This window comes from Saimiri boliviensis, chromosome 11, assembly GCF_048565385.1.
Source record: "Saimiri boliviensis isolate mSaiBol1 chromosome 11, mSaiBol1.pri, whole genome shotgun sequence".
Taxonomy (NCBI): Eukaryota; Metazoa; Chordata; class Mammalia; order Primates; family Cebidae; genus Saimiri; species Saimiri boliviensis.
Genome location: NC_133459.1, coordinates 30118031 through 30140983, shown reverse-complemented (window position 1 = coordinate 30140983; position 22953 = coordinate 30118031). Strand labels below are relative to the sequence as shown.

Below are 22953 nucleotides of genomic sequence, written 5' to 3'. Positions count from 1 at the left end.
TATAAATCCACAAAGGACTCACTTCCCAAGTATTCACTACAAATCAACAGGGAAAAAAACCTCCCAATTTAAAAATGGGCCAAAGAGTTAAACCGGCACTTTACACACAGCGAAAATGAATATTCAAAAGTCCAATAAGCATATGAAACAATGTCCAGCGTCAGTGGTCATGAAGGAGATGTGAACTGAAATCACAATATACTTCTATACCCCTGCTCTGGACCCCAGCTCACCCCTTACAGAAGTGTGTGACATCACGGCCCTTGACACATTTACAACGTACACGGGTTTGTGTGGCTACTGGGTTGATGTCCATCTCCTTCACCAGATCTCAGCCCCCTAATGGCAGCCATGACATCTGCTGCTGACCCTTGTGTAAACAAGACCTGCTATAGAACAGGTGTGTGACACACAGCTGGTGGATGAATGAATGAAGGAAGGAAGGAATGAAAAAGGCGCTATCACTGCCATTTTACAGGTCAGGAAACTGAGTCTCATTTGTTTGAGAAATTTGCCCGAAGTCACACTGCTCGCCTGTAGCTACTAATGCACATGAGGGTTCAGGTCCTACTAGGGAGTAGATTAGTTGTCCTGCCTTAGTTACTGACAGTTCTGAAGAGTCTCAGCTGGATGGAGGTATCTTTTTCAGATGTTTCTAGGTGACCTGAACAGAAAAGCCTTGTAAGTATATTAAGATGAGGTCACGGCTCAGGCTGATCTGACCCAGGCACAAGCCAAGTTAAGATTCTGTTGTTGTGGTCCAGTTCAGGGAAAAGATCTTCCTACTGCATATTCTGGTTTCCTGCTCAGGGGCGGATCAGGGTGAAGGAGGTCACAGTGTCCTCCCTTGCACCTCTCTGAGCAGCCAGTGGCATGGTGTAGCCTGATTTCCACGTGAGACTTCCACACATTCATGAACACAGTTTTAGATACCACTACTAGGTATATACCCAAGAGATAGGAAAACAGATGTTCAAACAAACACCTGTGCATGCCTGTTTACAGCAGCATTTTTTTTTTTTTTTTTTTTTTTTTTTTTTTTTTTTTTTTGAGACGGAGTCTCACACTGTTTTCCAGGCTGGAGTGCAGTGGCACGATCTCAGCTCACTGCAATCTCCGCCTCCTGGGATCAAGCAATTCTCCTGCCCCAGCCTCCCAAGTAGCTGGGACTACGGACGTGCGCCACCACGCCCAGCTAATTTTATTTTTCTTTTTTGCATTTTTAGTAGAGACAGGGTTTCACCATGTTGGCCAGGATGCTCTCGATCCCCTGACCTCATGATCTGCCCACCTCGGCCTCCAAAAGTGCTGGGATTACAGGCGTTGAGCCACCGCGCCCAGCCTACAGCAGCATTTTTGTAACAGTGAAAAAGTGGAAACAACCCGATAATCTATCAATGGATGATGAGTGGATAAACAAAATGTGGATATTCATACAATGGAATATTACGCAACCATAGAAAGGAATGAAGTAGTGCTACAAGCTGTAATATGGATGAACCTCAAAACCATGATGCGAAGTGAAAGGAGTCAGCCCCAAAAGGTCACAGAGTGGACAATTCCATTCATACAAAATATTCAGAATAGGCACACCCACAGAAACAGGAAGCAGATTAGAGGTTGCAAAGGCTGAGGGGAGGGGGAGTGGGGAGTGATTGCCTAATGGATATAAGGTTTCCTTCTGGGGCGATGAGAATGTTTTGGAACTGGATAGAAGCAATGGATAAAGCTGAACATTGTGAATGTACTCAACACCACCGAATTCTATCTTTCAAATGGTTCATGTTGTTATGTGAAGGGACCCTGGGCTCTAACTCAGAACCCCTGCCCCATAAGGAGAAGGCACAGAAAAGCAGGGTGAATGGGTGTTCAATGTCAGTCTGTCAAATGCATCGCTGTGTGCAGGCATGCGCATCTGTGTGTACACATGCTGTGAGCACGTGTGTGCATATGTGCACGCATGCGTGCATGTGTGTGAATCCGTGTGTGTGCGGTGGGAGGGCACTTGGCCAGTAATAGGCCATTGAGACCAGAGGGAAGGAGGCGTTCTCAAAAAGATCACCACAGACTCTTCTTCTGTGAGGACCTGAACCAGACCTAAGGGCCATTGGGCCAAGACAGGAAACAGATATTATCTATCAAATTGCCTAAAACTACCCCTTATTTTCCTAATGAGAAAATACCCCTTATTTTCCTAATGAGAAAAAACTACCCCTTATTTTCCTAATGAGAAAAAAAAAAAACTACCCCTTATTTTCCTAAGGAGAAAAGCCAGGCCAGAAGAGTTCTACCTCTTGCCCAGGGCCACACTGCAAGTCAGTAGCACTGACTGAAACCCCAGCCAGGTCTCCAGGAGTGGGGCCTATGTTTTCCACTTGAGGTGTGACCTGGCACCAGCGTCCCAGGTTTTACCTGGGCCGGGGGTTGGGGTGGGGTCCTCCCACATCGGGCACCCAGCCCTGAGGACACCACTGCCCTCTGGCTGCTCAACAGGTCCTGGATCTTAGTGGGCATGTCCCATTGCAGTTCAACAACATCAGGGGCATGTTCCATTGCAGTTCAACAACAGCAAACATTTACAGACGTCTGCTCTCTGCCAGGCCCCGGGGAGTGGAAGATGGCAGAATGCATCAGTTCTGATTCTTTCCCCCTCCCCACTTGAGCGATCCCTAGGCTTGTGGGGCATTAGGTAAACAATCTCAACAGAGCCGGGAGGCCAACAGGGAGGGAAGGGCCCTCAGAGGGCATCTCGACCGCTATCAAAGAGGAAACTGAGACCCAGAGGATCCCTGACCTGGCTGAGGCCGCACAACCCGGATGCAGCTGAGCCTAGAATTTGAACCTGATAACCTCTGGGTTGCATTTGGCAGGTTTCCAAATCGACCGCCAGGGAAGGTCTTATGATTCATGGCAACATCCTGTCCCTGAGCTTATCACAAGTCCTTCAAATCTTACGTGACTTCCTCCAGCTATTGACATCCTGATTAATATGTAACCTACTGACACAGAAAAGGACACTGATTTGTGTCTGTATCGTGAAGTTTACTGCTTACATGTAGAATTTCATCCGTATGATATAACCTGTGAATGGCTGGAACGTCTGTGTTGTGCCCTCCTACGAGAAAGGGCATATCTGAAATGAGGTGCCCGGCTTTCTCCTAAACTTTCCTACAAAAGCATTCCCACTTGTTACAGACTTGGGAGGATGCCTGACTGTGTTGGTGTGTCTTCTGGGTCCAACCTCACATTTGGTTTCCGACACATTTTTACCAAATAACTTCTGCCTCAACAGCCTTAATTTTAGTTAACAAACCAACATATCTGAGTTCAAACCCAAGCTTTTAGCATATAGAAGGTAGCAGAGCAGAGAGTGTGACTTAGGTGTCACCTAGACTTGTATCCAAATCCCAGGCTCAGCACCTTACTGGCTGTGTGCCTTGGGTGACACCTCCTGGCCTCAGTTTTCTCATACATGAAATACAACCATAAATACGTCTACTTCAGGGAGAGGGTGGGAGAGTTAGTTCAGATAATGCATGGAAACGATTGAACCACTGTCTGGCATACGACAAGTGCTCAGTAAGTATGAATCGTTCACCTTATGCCCTCAACCTGCCAGCCCCAGACTCTTCAGGCAGAAAGAGAAGGTTGAGGCCAGGTGGCTCCTCTGGGATCTTCCAAGGGGCACAAATCAGGTCCCTTTCCCATTCCGACCTTGTGTACAGGAAAGACTTTTAAGTTGCCAAAAAGAGGTCTGGCCTCTGCCTTTGGTAGGTAATCTCTGTTTGCCTGGTCTTGGGCTAGCCAGAAAGCAACCCTTTGATGCAGGGTGGGAAGACCAACCACATGATTTAGGGTAGAAGCCCTGGGTCACACCATCTCAGTTGACCTGGAGACTGAAATCAACCACATGGGCAATCAATCAATGATGCCTGCGTAATGGAGACCCAATAGAAATTCTGAACTCCACGACTCAGGCAAGCCTCCACGGCTGACAATACTCCATGCACATCATCATACATGGGACACTGGGAAGTAACACCTCCAGCTTCAGGGAGAGAGGACAGTGGGAGCTCTGCATCTGATACTTCCCTAGACTCGACTCTATACATGTCTTCCCCTGACTAATCTTAATCTTTGTCCTTTCCCTGTAATCAACCACCACCACGAGCCCAGCAGTTTTCAGCTTTCCACTGAAAAGGTGTTCCCGGAAGGAGAGGAAAGGCTAAGGTGACCTCATCTGTCAGCCTAGCTTTCTGCTTTCGGACCTTCTAATGAGTCCTTCCAGTGAATAATAAAACTTCAGGGTGGTTTCGGAAACTCCTGGACTTGCAATTGGTGTCAGAAGTAAGGGTTGTTGGCTGGGCATGGTGGCTTATGCCTGTAATCCTAGCATTTTGGGAGGCCAAGGCAGGCCAGCCTGGGCAACATGGCAGAACCTCATCTCTGGCTTTAAAAAAAAAAAAAGAAGCGAGGGTGATCTTGTAGACTGTGTCCCCCTCAGCTACAGTTGGCCAAACCCTCACACCCTGGCAATGTTAAACAAACAAGAAAGCGAGCGGGTTGTCCAGAACAGCTCACAGTCAAAGAAGATTTATCCCAAACCCTGCACAGAGCGCTTGCAGTGCAGTGTGTCTCTGCATCTCTCCAGCAGCCCTGCGGGGTAGGAGCTCAGCATTCCTTTTCCAGGCAAGGAAGCTGGGGCTCAAGGAGGTGAGGTAAGGGGAGGAGGCAGATGCGAGCCCTGGCCTGCCTGACTCCACACTCAGGATCTGACCACTGCATGGCAATGCCCCTCCTGAGGGCCCTTCTATGCTCACAAGCTAAGATGCCACCAGTCTGGGACCTCCTGGGAAGCCAAACAGAGAAAGGCTGAGGCTTTTCAGAGTAGGGTGGTATCAGGCCTCCCTGGCGACCCCATGACCACATTTTCATCACTCTCAGGAGCCTGACCACAGTACTTGGCCCTGCATCGGGGCTTGCAAACGCAAATGTCTTCGTGGGCCAGACAGGTCCCTTAAAGGATGAAGCACCAGACGGATGCTGAGGAGGAGCAGCGGGAAGTGGAGCAGACGGAGAAGGCACTCCGTAACCAGACATCACAGCTTGTGTTCAAGTGCTTGTTTGATTTTTTTTTCAGAAGCAGAGTCTGTTGTGCAGACGAGTGCAGTGGCACAATCACAGCTCACTGCAGCCTTGAACTCCTGGGCTCAAGCTACCCTTCTACCTCAGCCTCACAAGTAACTGGGACTATGGGCACACACCACCATGCCCGCATATTTGTATTTTTTGTAGAGATGGGGTTTTGCTATGTTGCCCAGGCTGGTCTCAAGCTCCTGGCCTCAAACAATCCTCCCACCTTTGACGCCACAAGTGTTGGGATTACAAGCTTGAGCCACTGTACCGTGCCTGTTCTTGTTTTTTGTTTGTTTTTGCTTTTTTGAGATGGAATTTCACTCTGTCACCCAGACTAGAGTACAGTGGCACGATCTCGGCTCACTGCAACCTCTGCCTTCCAGGTTCAAGAGACTCTCCTGCCTCAGCCTAGTAGCTGGGATTACAGGCACCCGCCATCATGCCCAGCTGATTTTTTTTTTTTTGTATTTTTGTAGAGACAGGGTTTCACCATGTTGGCCAGGCTGGTCTCAATCTCCTGACTTCAGGTGATCCACCTGCCTCGGCCCCCCAAAGTGCTGATTGCAGGTGTGAGTGAGCCACCATGCCCAGCTTGTTCTGGTTTTTTTATACACAGTGAGGGCCAAATCAGACAAGCCTTTGGGTCTCCAGCCTGCAACCTCTGAACCACAGAGCCCTGCCCTTCTCCCTTCTGCAGCTTCGTCCCTAACTGTGGAGCTCCAGCCCCACACCTCGCACCCGCTGTGTCCTCTCCCTGCAGAGCCTCCACAGGTGCTGTTCCCTGCCCGCACCCTCCAGTGCTCTGTGCCTCTCTGGGCTCTCACCATTTCCGCACATCTCAGCTTCACAGTCATTGTCCTCTAACCCTGCGCACCTCTGTAAATAGAGCTCAGGCCTCAGCCAGCCCAGGGCTCCTCCTCCCCAGCTCCTTTATAAACTCGCCACTCCTGCCCCAGGCTTTCAGGTGGTTGCTGCAGAATCAACTAATGTTCACTCAGATGGTCAGCCAGTCAATCAATGAACCTAGCTCTTGCTGAATACCTTCTCTTTATCGAGTTCTATTCTAGGCACTGGGAAACTATAATCAGCAAACATAGATTCTCACTCTCATTGACCATAGGAGGAGTCACACAATACACTCACAATCACAGAAGTGGAAACATAATTACAACCAGTAACAAAGGTCATGCAGACCTGGGCAATACAGTGAGACCTCATCTCTACTTAAAAAAAAAAAAAAAAAGCAGGGCATGGTGGTGTGTGCCTGCAGTCCTAGCTACTCAGGAGCCCGAGGCGAGAGGATCACTTGAACCTGGGAGGTTGAGGCTGCAATGTGCTATGGTACCACCACTGCACTCCAGCCTGGGTGACAGGAAGATTCTATCTCAAAAAAAAGAAAGAAAGAAAGAAAGAAAGCAAAAAAGTCATGCAGAGAATGCAGAGTGGGCTAATTAGACTAGGGGTCACGGTCTCCAACTTCTTCCTCGATTTCAAATTTCTTTCTCTGTGCACTAGCAGGTCTGCTGTAGGGATTAAAGCTCCTTGCTCCAAGGGCAGGCACATGGGAACTGTTGCATAAACACTGGCTCCTGTTATCAGCGCCCCCCCCCCCCGCAATCCTGCCACATGTCATTCATAGCCACCTCCAGAGGGACAAAAGGCAGGTGTCCCTGGAGGGAGAGGGAAGGCTAAAGCGACCTCATCTGTCAGGCTAGCTAGCCTTCTCTCAGTACCTGAGGACTGACTGCCAAGGAAAAGAAGGGGCTATGTCTTCTCCCCAGCTTGGTGCCAGGCCCTTTCCAGATGTGCTCTCACTGAACCAGGCAGCATCCCACCGGGTGGATGCTACGACAATCTCCGTTCTGCAGTTGGGGAAACTGAGACTCAGAGAAGTCCCTAGCAGCTGGAGAACCTGGAGGATCTTGGCTCTGAAGCCCATGTTCTTCCTGGTGCCTGGCAAGCTGTCAGAATCACCACAGCCACAGATGGTAGCAATAACAAAACAAAAAACAAGCAAAACACTCAAGGCCACATAGGTGTCCATCAATTGAGGATTAGTTACATAAATGATGCAATATTCATTACACAGAATTCTATGCTGCTGCTTGAGAAAACTCAAGTAGATAAAATGCTTTTCATACTCCTGTACTGTTTAAGTGGGGCTTTACTTAAAAACCATAAACTTGCGGCTTGACATGGTGGCTTGCACCTATAATCTCAACACTCTGGGAGGCCAAGATGGACAGATCACTTGAGGTCAGGAGTTTGAGACCCATAAACTTGCATTGTATCTAAAATTATTTTAAAGTGGATATGAGGCCGGGCTTAGTGGTTCATGCCTGTAATCCCAGCACTTTGGGAGGCTGATGCAGGTGGATCACTTGAGGTCAGGAGTTCAAGACCAGCTTAACTAACATGGTGAAACCCGGTCTCTATGAAAAATAATAATAATAATACAAACATTAGCCAGCCATGATGGCGCATGCCTGTAGTCCCAGCTATTCAGGAGGCTGAGGCTTAAGAATTGCTTGAACCTGGGAGGCAGAGGTTGCAGTGAGCAGAGATTGCACCACTGAACTTTAGCATGGGCGACAGAGTCTACCCTGTCTAGAAATAAAATTAAATTAAAAATAAAGTGGATAATGACACTCAATTCACAGGTGTACAAGAAACAGCATCATTCATTTGCTTTATAGCAACTTTTTTTCTCTCTTCTTTTGTAAACAGGGTTTCACTCTAACGCCCAGGCCAGAGTGCAGTGGCACAAACTCAGCTCACTGCACCTTCGACCTCCTGGGCTCAAAGGACCCTCCCACCTCAGCCTCCCAAGTAGCTGAGACTACAGGCGCATGCCACTACACTTGGCTGATTCTTTTGTATTTAATAAAGATGAAGTTTCACTCTGTTGCCCAAGCTGGTCTCAAGCTCCTGGGCTCAAATGATCCTCCTGCCCCTGACTCCCAAGTGCTGGGATTACTGGCGTGAGCCACTGCACGTGGCTCATTTGCTTCGTATCAACTTTCTATCTAAATTTTCCACGCCACCATGCTGGGGGAAAATTCAACCTCAGCCATTCATCATTCTCTCTGACACACACACATCCCTCACCAGGACAGACCAAAAATCCTGGGGTCACCTGTAGCAAGGCAGTGGGCAGAGCAGGAGGAACCTAGCGTCACTGGACACCAATCCACACTGGTTACTGCCAAAATACCCACTGTCCCAGCCCACCAGGGAGCACTGCAGGGTTGGGCTGGAGACTATGCTTCTCTCTCTCGACCTCTTGCCAGCCCCCCCAGGCTCTGCCTGGCTCCCCAGATCAGCAGGAACTGGCTCCCTGCAGCCCTCTGCCTCCTCTTCCAGACAGAGAACTTTGGGGCTCAGGAGAAAACACTCCTCTCCCTTTTGATCAAGCTCCAACTGTGCCTCACCCTCTCCCTCCAGGAAGCCACTGTGTTGCCTCCATCACTGAAGGAGGGAAAGAAATAACAACAATAATAGTAAAAACAAAACCTTATAATTTGTAGTTGCCATATAATAAAGTAAATTTTGCTGTGCTGTATGCTGCTTAATATAAAACTTAACACCCAGCTCTGCTTAAAATTAATTAACTCCCTGTAAACCCTACCTTATCTATTCTCCCCACATTTTCAGCGAAGTTCCCAGGCAACTCAAGACTCCTGTTTTTCTTGTTGACCAGCTGCAAGGTCACAGGGCAATGTAACACGCAAAGAATAAACAATGTATTTCTGGCTTCTGTTAGCTGCTATGTCTTCCTGGGTGTATAAAAAGTATCCTTTTCTTTCTCGGGGCTCAGCCTTGGGCTGTTCATTCGCTGAGCCGGTGCCACGTTAATAAAATCCTCCTGTTTCACCCATTGGTCCCTCCAGTCTCCTGGATGTTCTGTAACATCACTGCCCTCTCCCTCACTACCCCAGAGCTCCTCAGTCAACTCAGGCCTCTGGAAATGAGAGTTAGGAGAAGAATTATATCTTGCAGGTAAGTGTCTCCTGCTTGCTGCGCCTCCACAAAGGTCCCCCAAACAAGGAGACCCAAAACCTTCAAAACACTATCTTCTCAGCTGGGCACAGTGGCTCACACCTGGAATCCCAGCACTTTGGGAGGCTGAAGCAGGCGGATCACAAGGTCAGGAGTTCGAGACCAGCCTGAGCAACATGGTGAAACCACGTCTCTACTAAAAATACAAAAATTAGCCAGCTGTGGTGATGCATGCCTGTAATCCCAGGTACTCAGGAGGCTGAGGCAGGAGAATCGCTTGATCCCAGGAGACGGAGGTTACAGTGAGCCAAGATCGTGCCTCTGCACTCCAGCTTAGGTGACAGAGCAAGACTCCATCTCAAAAAAAAAAATAAAAAGAAAGACTATCTTGTCATAATTTATCGTACTGGTAAACATATCTGTATACTATACAAACATATATAATACACATGTTTGTAAATATTTACATTGATATGGGGAGGTTGTGCACACACAGTACACTATTGGCAGCCAATGTCCTGGCGTAATAAAGATAGGTTTCTTCTGTTTATTTTTATTTTCACTAAAATTAATGACCGTCTCACATGTCACATCAGTTAGCAATACATTCAGTTGCAAGGAACGTAATACTCAACTAACAGGAGCTTACATGTATTGGGGTTTGTCTTCCTCACATAACAGGCATCTGGAGTCAAGGACAGCAGAGTTGATGTAACGGCTTAAAGACCCAGACCCTTCACTTTTTTTTTTTTTTTGAGACAGGGTCTAGCTCTGTTGCCCAGGTTGGAGTGCGATGGCACCATCACAGCTTACTGCAGCCTCAACCTGCCGGGATCAAGCAATCCTCCCACCTCAGCCTCCCAAGTACAGCTGGGACTATAGGCACATGCCACCATGCCTGGCTTTTTTTTTTTTTTTTTTTTTTTTGAGACAGTTTCGCTCTGTCACCCAGGCTGGAGTGCAGTGGTGCGATCTCAGCTGACTGCAAATTCCGCCTCCCGGGTGCAAGTGATTCTCCTGCCTCAGCCTCCTGAGTACCTGGGATTCCAGGCGCATGCCACCATGCCTGGCTAATTTTTGTATTTTTAGTAGAGATGGGGTTTCACCATATTGGTCAGGCTGGTCTCAAACTCCTGACCTTGTGATCCACTCATCTCAGCCTCCCAAAGTGCTGGAATTACAGGCATGACCCACCATGCCTGGCTCAATTTTTTTTTTTTTTTTGTAAAAATGGGGTCTCATTGTTGCCCAGTCTGGTTTTGAACTCCTGAACTCAGGTGATCTTGCCTCTGCCCCCCAAAGTGCTACAGTTACAGGTGTGAGCCACCGTGCCCAGTCAACCTCCTATTTTTCTGAACACCGTATTCTCCAGGTTGGTTTCTGATCCTCAGACTTGCTGCCTCATTATCCCAAGACAGCTGTTGCAGCCCCAGGGACTGTGGCTGTGTCAAGAGAGGAAGGAACAAGCAGTGCCTTGTCTAATAGGAAAGCAAAAATGTCCATGAACATTTGTGCTACAGCTGGCCTAGAGTTAGAACCTGAGCAATGCCATTTTATCCAAGGTAAAGCTGTTTTTCCAAAAGTAAGTTGTAATTGCTGCCCCATTCTCCTTGCAGTAACTGTTGACCTTGGCTTCTGTAAATAAAAACAGCTAGCTTGCTCTGAAAAATGCCCACTATGTAAAGCTGCTTGCCTTTGCTTATCAGTAACTGCCAGAATAAGCTTCTGTAAAGTTGCTTGCCCTGCATCCCCTCACCCTCTTGGTCCTAAAACCAGGATGTGGTTTTTCAGCTTAAAAACCCGGCTTTCCCTGAGCTTAGGACCACGGGTTAGAGAGACGTGAGTCCTCCATGGTTGCCGGCAATAAAGATCCTGTAATTTGGCAGACTTTTGTCTTGGTGTTGATTTTTATATTTGATCTAATATTACCCATTTCCACTTAGATCTAATCAGCCTGCAGGCTTCTAACTCTCAGGGAACATGCGAAGTGACCAGCTGGCTTTTCCGGCCCTGGTGATGGAGGCAGGAAAGGGTACGGGTTCGGGAATGGCAGGCTGCTCGCAGTGCGCCACACTGCCTTGTTCCTGACAGGATCTGTGGGCTTTGCGCTCACTCTGCTCAGATACTCATTCCACAGCCTGGGTCTAAAGATGCACCAGGACAGGCAGGGCTGAGGCTGCCACTGGTATCTCTGCAGAGACAACAGCCCAGACCTGGGGGCTGCAGCACAGTGTCCAGGGGCAGAGCATGGGCCCTCAGGGCTGAGGGCAGCCTTTTCCCCATTACGAGTCCAGCGGGGAAACCCAATCTGTCAGGGGTTGGCAGACAAAAAGAGTGAGGTCCTCTGGGCCTCTCCCACAGACCGACAAAGGAGGGGAGGTGACAAAGGAGAGGGAGAGGAAAGAGAAGTGACAGAGAGGATGATAGAGAAGAGGTGACTGAGAAAGAGAAGGTGATGGAGAACAGGAGGTGGAAGAAAGATGGGGGTGAGGGAGGAGAAGGGAAGACAGGAGGGTGTGTGGAAGCCACGATGCTGGGTAGCAGGAGACAAGGGGACACCCAGCAGATAGGCCAAGTGGAAGTCCCAGGTCCTGGGTGGGCAGCTGGTCAGGCCTGACATCGACCAGCAGGTTCATGAGCTTAGTCAATGCCTTGCTAAGCTTTATTTGAGACCCCATTTTTACAAAAAGTAAAGGGAAGAACAGGGGCTGAGGAGACACAGAGGGAAGCCCTACGTGGGGGATTAGAGGTGGCTTTCCAAAGGTGGTGACTTCCACATGGGGACCTGCTGCTCCCTAGCCAGGCATTCCGGCTCCTCAGCCTGGCCCCTGCTCCTTCCCAGCCAGTCCCGCTGCAGCCCAGCCCAGCAAAGAACACGTGCTCGGTACCTCTGTTGAATGGAAAAACCTACAGAGCAACGAGGCTACAAAAGCTGGACAAAACTGTCCATGCAGGCCGGGCACAGTGGCTCACACCTGTAATCCTAGCACTTTGTGAGGCCAAGGAAGGTGGTTCACCTGAGGTTAGGAGTTCAAGACCAGCCTGGCCAACAATGTTAAAACCCTGTCTCTACTAAATATTAAAAAAATTAGGTGGGCGTTGGTGGTATGTGCCTGTAATCTCAGCTACCCGGGAGGCTGAGGCAGGAGAATCACTGGAGCCTAGGGGACAGAGGTTGCAGTGAGCTGAGATCGTGCCACTGCACTCCAGCCTGGGTGACAGAGTCAGACTCTGTCTCAAAAAAAAAAAAAAAAAGAAAGAAAGAAAATTGCCCACTTACACAAATACAAAGAAAAGATTATCAAGAGCACAACATGGGCTTTTTCTCCCAAGGGCGAAATATGAAAAGATGTGAAATCCGTGGTTGCGGGAAGGAGGTTTAGGCTACTCTGAAGAGAGGGGTCTCCGTTAGCTGAAAAGCACCAGGGACAAGAGCATTTGCAAGATCCATCCCAGCGGCAAGAGGAGCCCTCCTCGGCCCCTGCCCCCTCAGGCCCCCACTCCTTCTCCCTGGGCCTTGGCACCTGGCACCAGCTGCTGCACTCCCTCCATCTCATCCAGGGAAACCTTTCTAAAATGACAATCTGAACATGCCCCTGCTGTACCTGAAATCATGCAGGGCCTTCCCATGATCAGCCCACGTTTGCCACTTCTCTCCTGCTCTAAAACCCTCCATGGCTCCCCTCTACCAGCAGGATTATGTCTGGTCTCCCCACCATGACCCTTAAGGGCCTGTGTGATTTGGCTGGCCCATGTCTCCGAGCTCATACTTACCTCACCACCCCACCCCTCTCTGTGCCCCAGCCACCTTGGCTTCTCATTGGTCACTGAACCCTGCACCTTCTGGCTCCTGTGTTGTCCCCCCGTCCTCAGTGCTGTGGCTCCTCTTGGCCCAGGTGACTCCTACACATCCTCCAGATGCCTGTCCTGCCTCCTTGGTGACCCCACAAGTCCCTGAGCGGCCCCCACCAGTGCACTCACCCCAGAACCCAGGAGAGCCTTAGAAGCAGGCTGTGTCCCCAGCACCTATCCCCAGCATCTTCATACCTATGTGTTATCCCCACAAATGGAAGGGACGAATGGCCTGCAGTCCATCATCGTGACAAGACTAGGCCCTGGGGCCCCAGCCAGAAGCCTGTCAGTCCCCCTCACATCTCTCTGCCCTTGCGAGGTGGGTGCTGATGTTATTTCTCAAGAAGCTGCTGTGCCAGGCAGGTTGCATGGGCTGCTTCCTCTGATGCTCACAATGGCCTGGGAGTGGGTGGCATTGAGGAACCAGAGCCCAGGAAGAGAAGGACCCTTCTGGAGCCCCACGGCCTCCATGGTACAGAGGGATCCGGGCCAGCCTGGCTGACTCCAGAGCACATGCTCCTCCCCACAGCACCCCAAGGCCTGGGGCTCAACTGGTCAGGGCAGGTACCAAGGGTGGTAAGGATTCCAGGCAGGTCAGAGGTGGCTGGGGCCTTGAGGCAGGCTCTGGCGAGAGGGGCCCTGAAGACTGTCTTCTGGCCAAGTCATTGCCCCTCCTCCTCACCGTGGCTCTGCCCTCACCACCCTCCCTCGGATGGTGGGGCAGCCTCCTGCTGACCCCACTGCCTCCAGGCTCTCCTTTTCTGACTGCTAGACCCACCCCCTTTCCCAAATCCCTGCTCCGCCCCTCCCTCCTGGTTGGCCCCCTCCCCTCAGGCTCTGACCCCCGTCCCCTCTGACCCAGAAGACAGAGCCCAGGCCATTCTGTCTGCCTTTGAGGCCCTTCTTGGTCTGGCCCTGATGTCCCAGCCTCCTCAGCCCATTCCATTCCCAAGCCCCACACTAGCCCCATGTGGTGGGGCCCTGTGCTGAGGGTGAGGGGCACGGAAGGTGGTATATGAACTGGCTTGTTTATTAGCAAAGTCTTAGAGACACAGTAAGGCACGAAGTCCAGGAAGGGGGCAGGGTGCCCTGGGGGACATGACACCCAGGGCCTCAGTGCTGGATGCCCCATCATGGTGGGAGCTCCCCGCTCTCGAGCGGCTCTGAGCAGCTCTCTCCAGCAGCCCCGCTCCCGTGGAGCCTGAGGACAAGGGAGCCCTTTCATCCCAAGATGCTGAGTATAGGCAACAGGGAGGAGTGGAAGGAAGAGGCAGCCCCACCCTGTGGGTGGTGGGAGGGTGGGGCTCGGCGGGAGGGCGGGGCTCGGCAGGAGCCTGATGCTCCGCAGACCCTGAAGGCACTAAGACTAAAGGGCCCGGCCCAGAGGCAGGTCCCGGAGCTGGGGCAGGGGTGGAGGCTCAGCCTGGCTGATGGTTATGGGGAGGGGGCAGGTTGGCTATCTCTGAGCCCAGAGGCACCAGGTGGCAGGCTGTGGGGGCTGCCTCAGCTGAAGTCTCGGTTGGGCAGGAGGAGCGGGGCTACCAGGGTCCACAGGTAGAGGAGCAGCCCCGCCCAGCTGGCGCAGATCTTCACCCACACGGCGGTCCACGTGCTAATCATCTTCCGGGTCTCGCCAGGCCTGGAACACACCATCTTCCCCATGAGCCTGGCTCCCAGTCTTGTGACTTCCATCTTGGCCCCTGGCCTTATGACCCAGTGTGACCCCTGACTTCAACTCTGGCTGTAACTCCAGCCCCTGTCTCTGACATTTTAACACCTGGCCTTCTGACCTTGGACATGGCTCCTGACATCAGTTCCCATCTTGAGCCCAGTGTTAGTCCCTGAGATCGTGACCTGACTCCTGGTCTCCAACCTGTGATCTGAATTCTGGGACCTCAATCCTAGCCTCTGAACTTGGGACCCTGGAGCTCCTGGCCTTAGTCCTGACCTCTACCCTTGACTCCTGACTGGCAGGAGGGATGTATGGACCTGCATCCCATGCCCTGGGCTCTGCCCATGCCCCGCTGGGCTACATACTTGTACCAGTTGGTGATCCTGTAGCTCAGGGGTGCCCCCTGACCTTATTTATTACAGTCATTTAGCTCCCTGACCTTGCCACTTCAATCCTGGCTTTATGGCCTCCTACTCTCAATTTTAACTTTAACCAAATGACCGCATTTGTGACTCTAAATGACCACAGTCCCAGCCCTAGACCTCATGACTTCTATCCTTGACCTTGTGACTTTGGTTTGGATCTCCACACCCTAATCCTAACCCTCCAACCATGAAGCCCAAATCTGACCCCATGACCCCTGATTTGTAAACCCCACCTTCCCCGCACAGGCCCAGCCCCAGCTGCTGTGCTCCCCCAGTCTCAGTCTCCTAGCGAAGGAGCAGGAGGTGAGCAGATGAAGGCACTGGTGGGGAAACTGGGGCAGGGAAGGGGCAGGCTCTGTCGAGGGTCCTCGATAGACACCCCCACCCCCAAGCCTTCAGCAGACACCAGGAAAAGCCAGTGAGGGACAGCAGGAGAGATGTATGGACCTGCACCCCATGCCCCGGGCTCTGCCCATGCCCCGCTGGGCTACGTACTTGTACCAGTTGGTGAGCGTCATCATGATGTGCAGTGAGGCCAGCACCAGGCAGAAGTGGAAGAAGGAGTAGCTGTAGGTGACGCCATCCTGCTCATTGTCAAAGGCCCGGCCCTGGCAGGCTGCCAGCTGCTGCTGCTGCTGCGTGGCCTGTAGCATGGGTGGGCACTCCTCCGTCTGCATCAGGCTGTTCACCTGCCGATGGTCCGAGGAGCGCAGACTGCAGTGGAGGGAGGAAGGCGGGCAAATGGATAGACCTGGCATTGGTCATAATACTGGACACGAGTGGTCCCAGAGCCTCGTAGGCCAGTGACCCGGTTACTGGGCCCAGGGGTTAACAAACGGCTTTGCCTCTCAACTCCACCCCTACCCGACTCCCACTTTCTGTGTGACCTTGAGCAAGACACTTAACCTCTCTGAGCCTTTGATTCCTTGTCTGTGAAATCAGGGATAATTGTACCTCCTTTAGAGGGCTGCTGGGAGGATTCGATGGAATAATGATGTAAAGTCTCCAGTATAGTGCTTGGCACAGAATATAAATTCAATAAATAGCCACTATGGTTACGACAGCTCCTTTGCCGTTTCCATAAACACGTGTTGAGTACCTAATGTTACAAAGCACCGTACCAGGTCCTACATCCACTAAGAATGTTAATAATTAATTGTGCTCGTTTCTCATTAATTTTCAGTTTCCATTTTATTAGTGTCAAGTGGTTTTACCAATGGCCGCCCTTGCCTTCATGCTTACACTAAAAAAATAAAAGAACAACAGTAATGGTTGTATGCCATTGCTTTTCTGTGATGAGCTTTGATGTTTTTAACAGAATTTGATAGTTTGAGACATAAAGTTTTTTGAAAAACCAACTTGCATTTCAAAAAAATAAAATAAAATAAAGGAGAGCTGGATTTCAGTCCCCTCCCAGCAAACTGAGAAATCACTCCTTGCTGTGCTCCCATGGGCCCTAACCACCAAATACTGTATGGATATCTCTGCACGTGAGCCCAGCCCTCATGGGCTGTATATGCTTCTTTGCTGCCTGCGCTGTGAGAACTGTGCTAAGAACAGACCTGTGCCCCTGGGCTCTCAGCAGTGCAGGTGCCAGCGAGCTGTGGATGTGGAAGCAGCAGGAAGCACAGCTGTGCCAGGTCAGGGAGGGGAAGGGGTAGAGAACCAGGGGCAGGGAAAGTGCCAAGCTCCTTGGCCACCAGCCACCATGAGCTCATGGCCTCCTCCTTGGGTCTCAGTTTCCCTATCTGTAAAATGAAGGTAATCAGGCCAGGAGTGATGTACCCCTGTAATCCAAACACTTTGGCAGGCTGAGGCAGGAGAACTGCTTGGGCCCAGGAGTTCAAGGCCAGCCTGGGCAACATAGTGCCTTTACAGAACAAAAAGAAAAAAAATTAAAAAAAGGTTTTTTAAGTAGCTGGGCATGGTGGCGTGCACCTGTAATTCCAGTGACTCAGGAGGCTGAGGTGGGAGGATCGCTTGAGCCCAGAAGTTTAAGGCTACAGTGAGAGGGGAAGGGAGGGGGAGGGCAGGGAGGGAAGGGGAGAGGAGAGGAGGGGAGGGGAGGGGAGGGGAGGGGAGGGGAGGGAAAAAGAAAAGAAAAGAGAAAAGACAGAGGTAAATTCAAGCCTTTCCAGCTTGAAAAGGAATCAAATGTGATAAAGAAGACAGATGTTTATGAACTGTACAGAATTGAATTGGAGAAAATGTTTTGAAAAACGCCACAACAGAACAAAATGTGAAAGAGCCTTAAAATGTTCTAGCCCGGGGGCCCGGAGGCAGGGGTGCTGTTGGAACTGGGATGGATGGATGAGGAGACCAGAGGAGCAGAGCCAAGGTTTCCTCTAGAGTGAAAAGCAGATGGAAAGGGGCGCTTAGAGAAATGCAGGGCCTCCCAGCACTTTGGGAGGCCGAGGCGGGTGGATCACGAGGTCAAGAGATCGAGACCATCCTGGTCAACATGGTGAAACCCCGTCTCTACTAAAAATAAAAATTAGCTGGGCATGGTGGCACGTGCCTGTAATCCCAGCTACTCGGGAGGCTGAGGCAGGAGAATTGCCTGAACCCAGGAGGCGGAGGTTGCGGTGAGCCGAGATCGCGCCATTGCACTCCAGCCTGGGTAACAAGAGCGAAACTCCGCCTCAAAAAAAAAAAAAAAAAAAGAAAGAGAAATGCAGGGCCATGGGGAGGCAAACTCAGGGTCTGCCGGATTCAGTGTAAACAACAATTAAACCTAATATTATAATCTAGTGACTCATAAGAACAGCCACTCAGAGCTACCTAGTTGTGCAAATGTTCACAATATTATGTTCATACTAATATACAAATATGCAAATGTTCACAATAATACGCAAGACTTATTTGGCAAACTCCCGGACTCAAGTGATCCTCCCACCTCAGCCTCCTGAATCACTGGAACCACAGGTGCACATCACCATGCCTGGCTAATTAAAAAACCTTTTTTGTGTGTGTAGAGACACCATGTTGCCCAGGCTGGCCTTGATCTCCTAGGCCCAAGCAATCCTCCTGCCTCAGCCTGCCAAAGTGTTTGGATGACAAATAACTTACTACTTGCCAAGTTTCTAAGTGTTTTTGTTTTGGTTTGCTAATTTTTAAAAAGAGATCGGGTCTCACTCTGTTGCCCAGGCTGGTCTCAAACTCCTGGGCCCAAGAGATCCTCCCACCTTGACCTCCCAAAGTGCTGGGATTACAGATGTGAGCCACCATACCTGGCCCCTTTCTAAGTGTTTCACACATACGGATTCATCCATGGCTCTTCCAACAATCCAGTGAGGGAGGTACTATTTTATCTCTATTTTGCAGATAAGGAAATTGAGGCTTAGAGAGGTTTTTGTGTTGTTTCGTTTGCCCAAGATCACACAGGGAGGAAGTGGCAAGGCCAGGCTCAAATGCAGGCAGTCTGGCTGCAGAGACCACATGGATAAGCACCTACTAAGATGCCCCTTTGAAAAGCGCCACTCAGCGACCTTCAGCATGAGCTGCCTTGTCTCAGGGGAGAGTGTGGGGCCACAGCCACATCCACCACAATGGAGGCTGTCATCCTCTTGTTATTGAGGACAAAACAGGAGCTCAGAAAGGTCAAGCCACTTATCCCAAGCCACACAGCAGGTAAAAAACAGAGCCTGGACCCACTGACTCCAGTCCACGCTCCTTCTCTGACCCTACAGCTGTCTGCACCCATCTGAGCTGGCCCAGTATGCAGAAAAGGGCTGTGAGCCAGGAAGCAAGGTCACGGCTGCCTCTGCTGCCCACTTATGCCAGGCCCTGTGAGGAACTCAGTTTCCCCTCCCGCACAATACAAGAGCTGGACACGCTGCATGCTAAGAGCACCTTCCAGCTTGGTATCCTGGCTCCCACATCCTTCCCTCACTTCCAGCTCAGGGCCCCCAGTCATGATCGATCCCTCCCCAGAGTCCAGACCCAGCCATACCTGATGAAGAGGGTGCACAGAAGGAAGACGATGAGACCCACAATGCTCGGGGCATCCCACCACTGGGTCTGATAGCCCTCGGGGCCAACTGGGACCGTCTCATTGCCCAGCTGGGTTGGCAAGTGGGGGTTGCATTTCTGTTCTGGGGATGGAAGCACAATCATCTTCAGCCCAGGCCAGGCCTAGGTAGCCAAGTGGCTCTGAGGATGGCCGGAGAGCCAGCCCAAATAGACAAGATACACAACCAACCACCCAAGTCCCAGCAACTGAGCACTCAGCAGTCACAAGGGCAGAGAGACAACTCCGGAACAGACAGGGCCCTCCCATCTCATGGGAGGACTGAGTCTCAGAATGGGCTGAAGCTGGGATGTCCCTGTCACCTGTGAGGGTCCCCAGCCCCACAGCAGGCCAATGCTGGCCCAGGAACAAGGCCAGGCCTCCTCGAGCCTGGGCCCATACTCACCAGGGACACTGGATAGGGCCAACCAGGTGACAAACATGGTGTAGAGCGTGACAACCGAGGCCTGCAGCAGACCCGAGTTGGGCTGGGCATTCTGCAAGAGCCGTTCACTGTAAGATCCCTGCCTGACCAGGGACACCCCACCCACCCAGCCCACTCACACCAGCCAAGGGACCTCAGAAACTCCCACCCACCTAGGATGCCCCACCACACCCCACTTAGGGAAAACACCATCCAGGCCACCTACCACCCACCTCACTAAACAAAGGCTGAGTGCTAATTCTTCTTTCTCTTAACACCCCTCAGATTACCCGACTTCTCCTGCTGAAAACCCATCTCATCACACTCTGAATTCAAGCCTCCCTGGTTGCCCCTGTCTTCATCTCCACCTGGCCCGCTAACCCCCTCTTCCCTGCTCTCTATCGGGAGAGCCTGCCCAGCCTCTCCCACATCCTGACATGTGCCTTCCCAGCATCTCTGCACAGGCAGCCCCTCTTTAGTATTCAGACAGGACTCCCACCGAGCCCTGGGAACCCTATGACAGCCCTGCACCTGCCAGCCACCCACCTTTCAGCCCGCACCCTCTCTCATGGTCCGCATCGCACAATTTATCTAAATGACCCCACTGGGCCTCGTCCCCTATTGCCTGTCCTTCCCCACCCCTCAACCACACGAGCACTTGAAGACATGGCTCTCTGTGATTAAGAGCACAGGCGGCTGGGGATGGCAGCTTATGCCTATAATCTCAGCACTTTGGCAGGCTAAGGCAGGCAGATCGTTTGAAGTCAGAAGTTCAAGACCAGCCTGGCCAAGATGGCAAAACCCCGTCTCTACTAAACATAAAAAAAAATTAGCTGGATGTGGTGGTGGGAGCCTGTAATCCCAACTACTGGAGAAGCTGAAGCATGAGAATCGCTTGAGCCTGGGAGGAGGACGTTGGTTGCAGTGAGCTGAGATCACACCACTGCATCCCAGCCTAGGTGACAGAGCAAGACTCTGTCTCAAAAAACAAAAACAAAAACAAATTTGGGCTAGGCGTGGTGGCTCACGTCTATAATCCCAGTACTTTGGGAGGCCAAGATGGGCAGACCACTGACTACTTGGGAGACTGAAGCACAGGAATTGCTTGAACCCGGGAAGTGAAGGTTGCAGTGAGTCAAGATTGCGCTACTGCACTCCAGCCTGGGCAACAGAGCCAGATCCTGTCTCAAAAAAAAAAAAAAAAAAAAAAAAAAATACACACACACAGAGCGCAGGCTCTGGAGCCAGCCTGCCTGGGTTCAAAAACCCAGCTCCCCATGTGACCTTGGCTAGGCCTCTTCTCTAAGCCTTCGTTTACTCATCTGTAAAGTGAGGATGAGGATGATGTGAGGATCAAATAACATGTCAGAGGCCACTAACTGGCTACCATCATTATTCCTCCTCCCCTTCCTCACACCATGTCCCCAATATCTAGAAGAGGGCCTCGTACACAGGAGGTGCTCAGGAGGTATTTGCTCAATAAATACTGATTGCTGTGTGACCTGGGACACAGACATCACTTTCTCTAAGGTTCAACTTTTCTTACTGGGAAATGAGGCTCTGACCAGAAGGGAGGTTTCCCAGCTTTTCTGCTAAAGACCCCCAAAGACTACCTAAGCCCCCTGAAGCCGCTGGTGTGCTGACAGCTCAAACCGCAAAGCACCGCGGGACTCGTGAGGGGCTCCAATGGTACTTTCTGAAGAACCAGCAGTTCCTCTGGGAGCTCCCGCCCATTATTCCAGATGGTCTTGGATTGGAAATGTGAAATTGTACCTCCCTACACTACTTCCGGAGGTGTCTAGGAATCACCACTCCTGGACTCCCCACAATGTTCCCCTGATTTGCATAGAAACAAAAACGACAACATAATAACCGTAATAATATCTAATATCTGCGGGAAACATAAAGGCCAGGCATGGAGTGTTTACAAATAGGATCTCGGTCCTGAGAATAACTCCAATAGGAGGTCTTATTATCCTCGTTTGATATTTGAGAGGCAGAGAGAGATTAGGGCACTTCCTAAAGACACCCAGCATGCAGCCGTGAGAGCCATGACTCAGCTGGGGAGGCTGACCTAGGAGCCCACATATGCGAGGGGGTGGAGGGGTGGACAAGGAAGCTAGCCCCAGGACTCTGGTTCCTGTAAGAAGTCCCACCCACCAAGGGGCCAGGGAGGGACAGGCAGGCTCACCTGGACCTTGGGCAGGACAGCAGCAATGGACACGCAGACGCAGAGGGTGAGGTTGAGGCCGATGAAGATCTTGCCCTCGTGGCAGGCGCTGGGCTCGGTGTAGTAGATGAACATCAGCACCACGGCCATGATCGACAGCGAGTAGAAGAGGATGGTGAAGAAGAAGAGGCCTGGGCCAGAGGGGTGGTGAGAGAGTGGGCAGGGGGCAGGAGGCATAGGGACCCGCGCTCCCTCGAGAGGCCTTGTTGGCAGCTCTCCCCTCTCCAGGTCTCAGTTTCCCCATCTAAGGAACGACGTCACTGCCTTTCACCAACACCTTTATGAGTCATTGCCCCACCCTGAGCTAAGATGCCTCATTTGCTACCTTGTATTAAGAGAACTGTACCAATAAATACAGTGAACTCAAAACAGCCTGGCAAAAACTGAACAAGGCAGGAAGGCAGCACCCAGGTGAGCCTTTCTTCTCAATGTGTTCAGAACTGAAAGAGAACCAGGGACTCACCCTGCTACTGGGTGAGGGACCAGGTGTCACTTGAAGTTCAGCCTGGGCACCACCAAAAGGGCTTCACACAGTGCTGGCTGTGCATGGCCCACCCCGCAGGAACCCCCAAACAAGAACCCCCAAGGCCTCTCCAGGTCAGCTCTCCTCGGATCCCTAGGAAGTCACCCCAGGATCAGCGGCCACCCCCCAATCTTCCTGGGACAGTTGGAATCTTGCCTTAAGGCAGTGGCTACTCAAGATGCCTCCCAATTTTATCTAGCTTCAGGGACCCTCAATTCCTCAGGTAGCCCCAGCCCTGCCCGGGCTGGAGTTCCCGCATGGAGGCAGGGTGGCAGCACTGACCTGCATACCAGGCACGAGAGTCACACTCCTCAGCCTTGCCCAGCCACAACTGGTTCCAAGAGTGCGCGAAGTCAATGAGCAGCACCAGCTGGATGAGGATGAAGAGGAAGGAGCCCACGACGCCAAAGTAGAACCAGACTAGGTGGGGAGAGGAGAGTGAGGGGAGGGGGGTCCCTCTCTCACACCTACTCACGTTTCAACGAGCGTTTCTGCTACACTCTGCACCCGGACACTGAGAAGAACAGAGCCCCTGCCCACAGGGAACCCCTAGCTATGCACAGAGACACACACAGAGGGCAGGATATGGGTCAGGCGAGGCGGGCTCCCCCTTCTCCTGGGTTGCACAAAGGCCGTGTAGCCAAGCACCACAGTGCTGTATCACAGGTGGGGAAGGACACTGG

General features: G+C 51.4%; 1 protein-coding gene across 4 annotated transcripts in view; it reads right to left on the bottom strand.

Moving 5' to 3' along the window:
• Nucleotides 1-13996: 13996 nt before the first annotated feature.
• SERINC2 (serine incorporator 2) overlaps nt 13997-22953 on the bottom strand; it is a 29904-nt gene continuing 20947 nt past the window's right edge. For all 4 annotated transcript variants that reach the window (XM_039474139.2, XM_039474138.2, XM_003937586.3 and 1 more), the window contains 6 exons: nt 22553-22690; nt 21709-21878; nt 19500-19590; nt 19037-19178; nt 15580-15798; nt 13997-14626 (listed from right to left, as the gene is read on the bottom strand). In XM_039474139.2, coding sequence (XP_039330073.1) covers nt 14491-14626; nt 15580-15798; nt 19037-19178; nt 19500-19590; nt 21709-21878; nt 22553-22690 — 896 coding nt within the window. In that variant the 3' untranslated portion in view covers nt 13997-14490. The remainder of the gene's footprint in view (nt 14627-15579; nt 15799-19036; nt 19179-19499; nt 19591-21708; nt 21879-22552; nt 22691-22953) is intronic.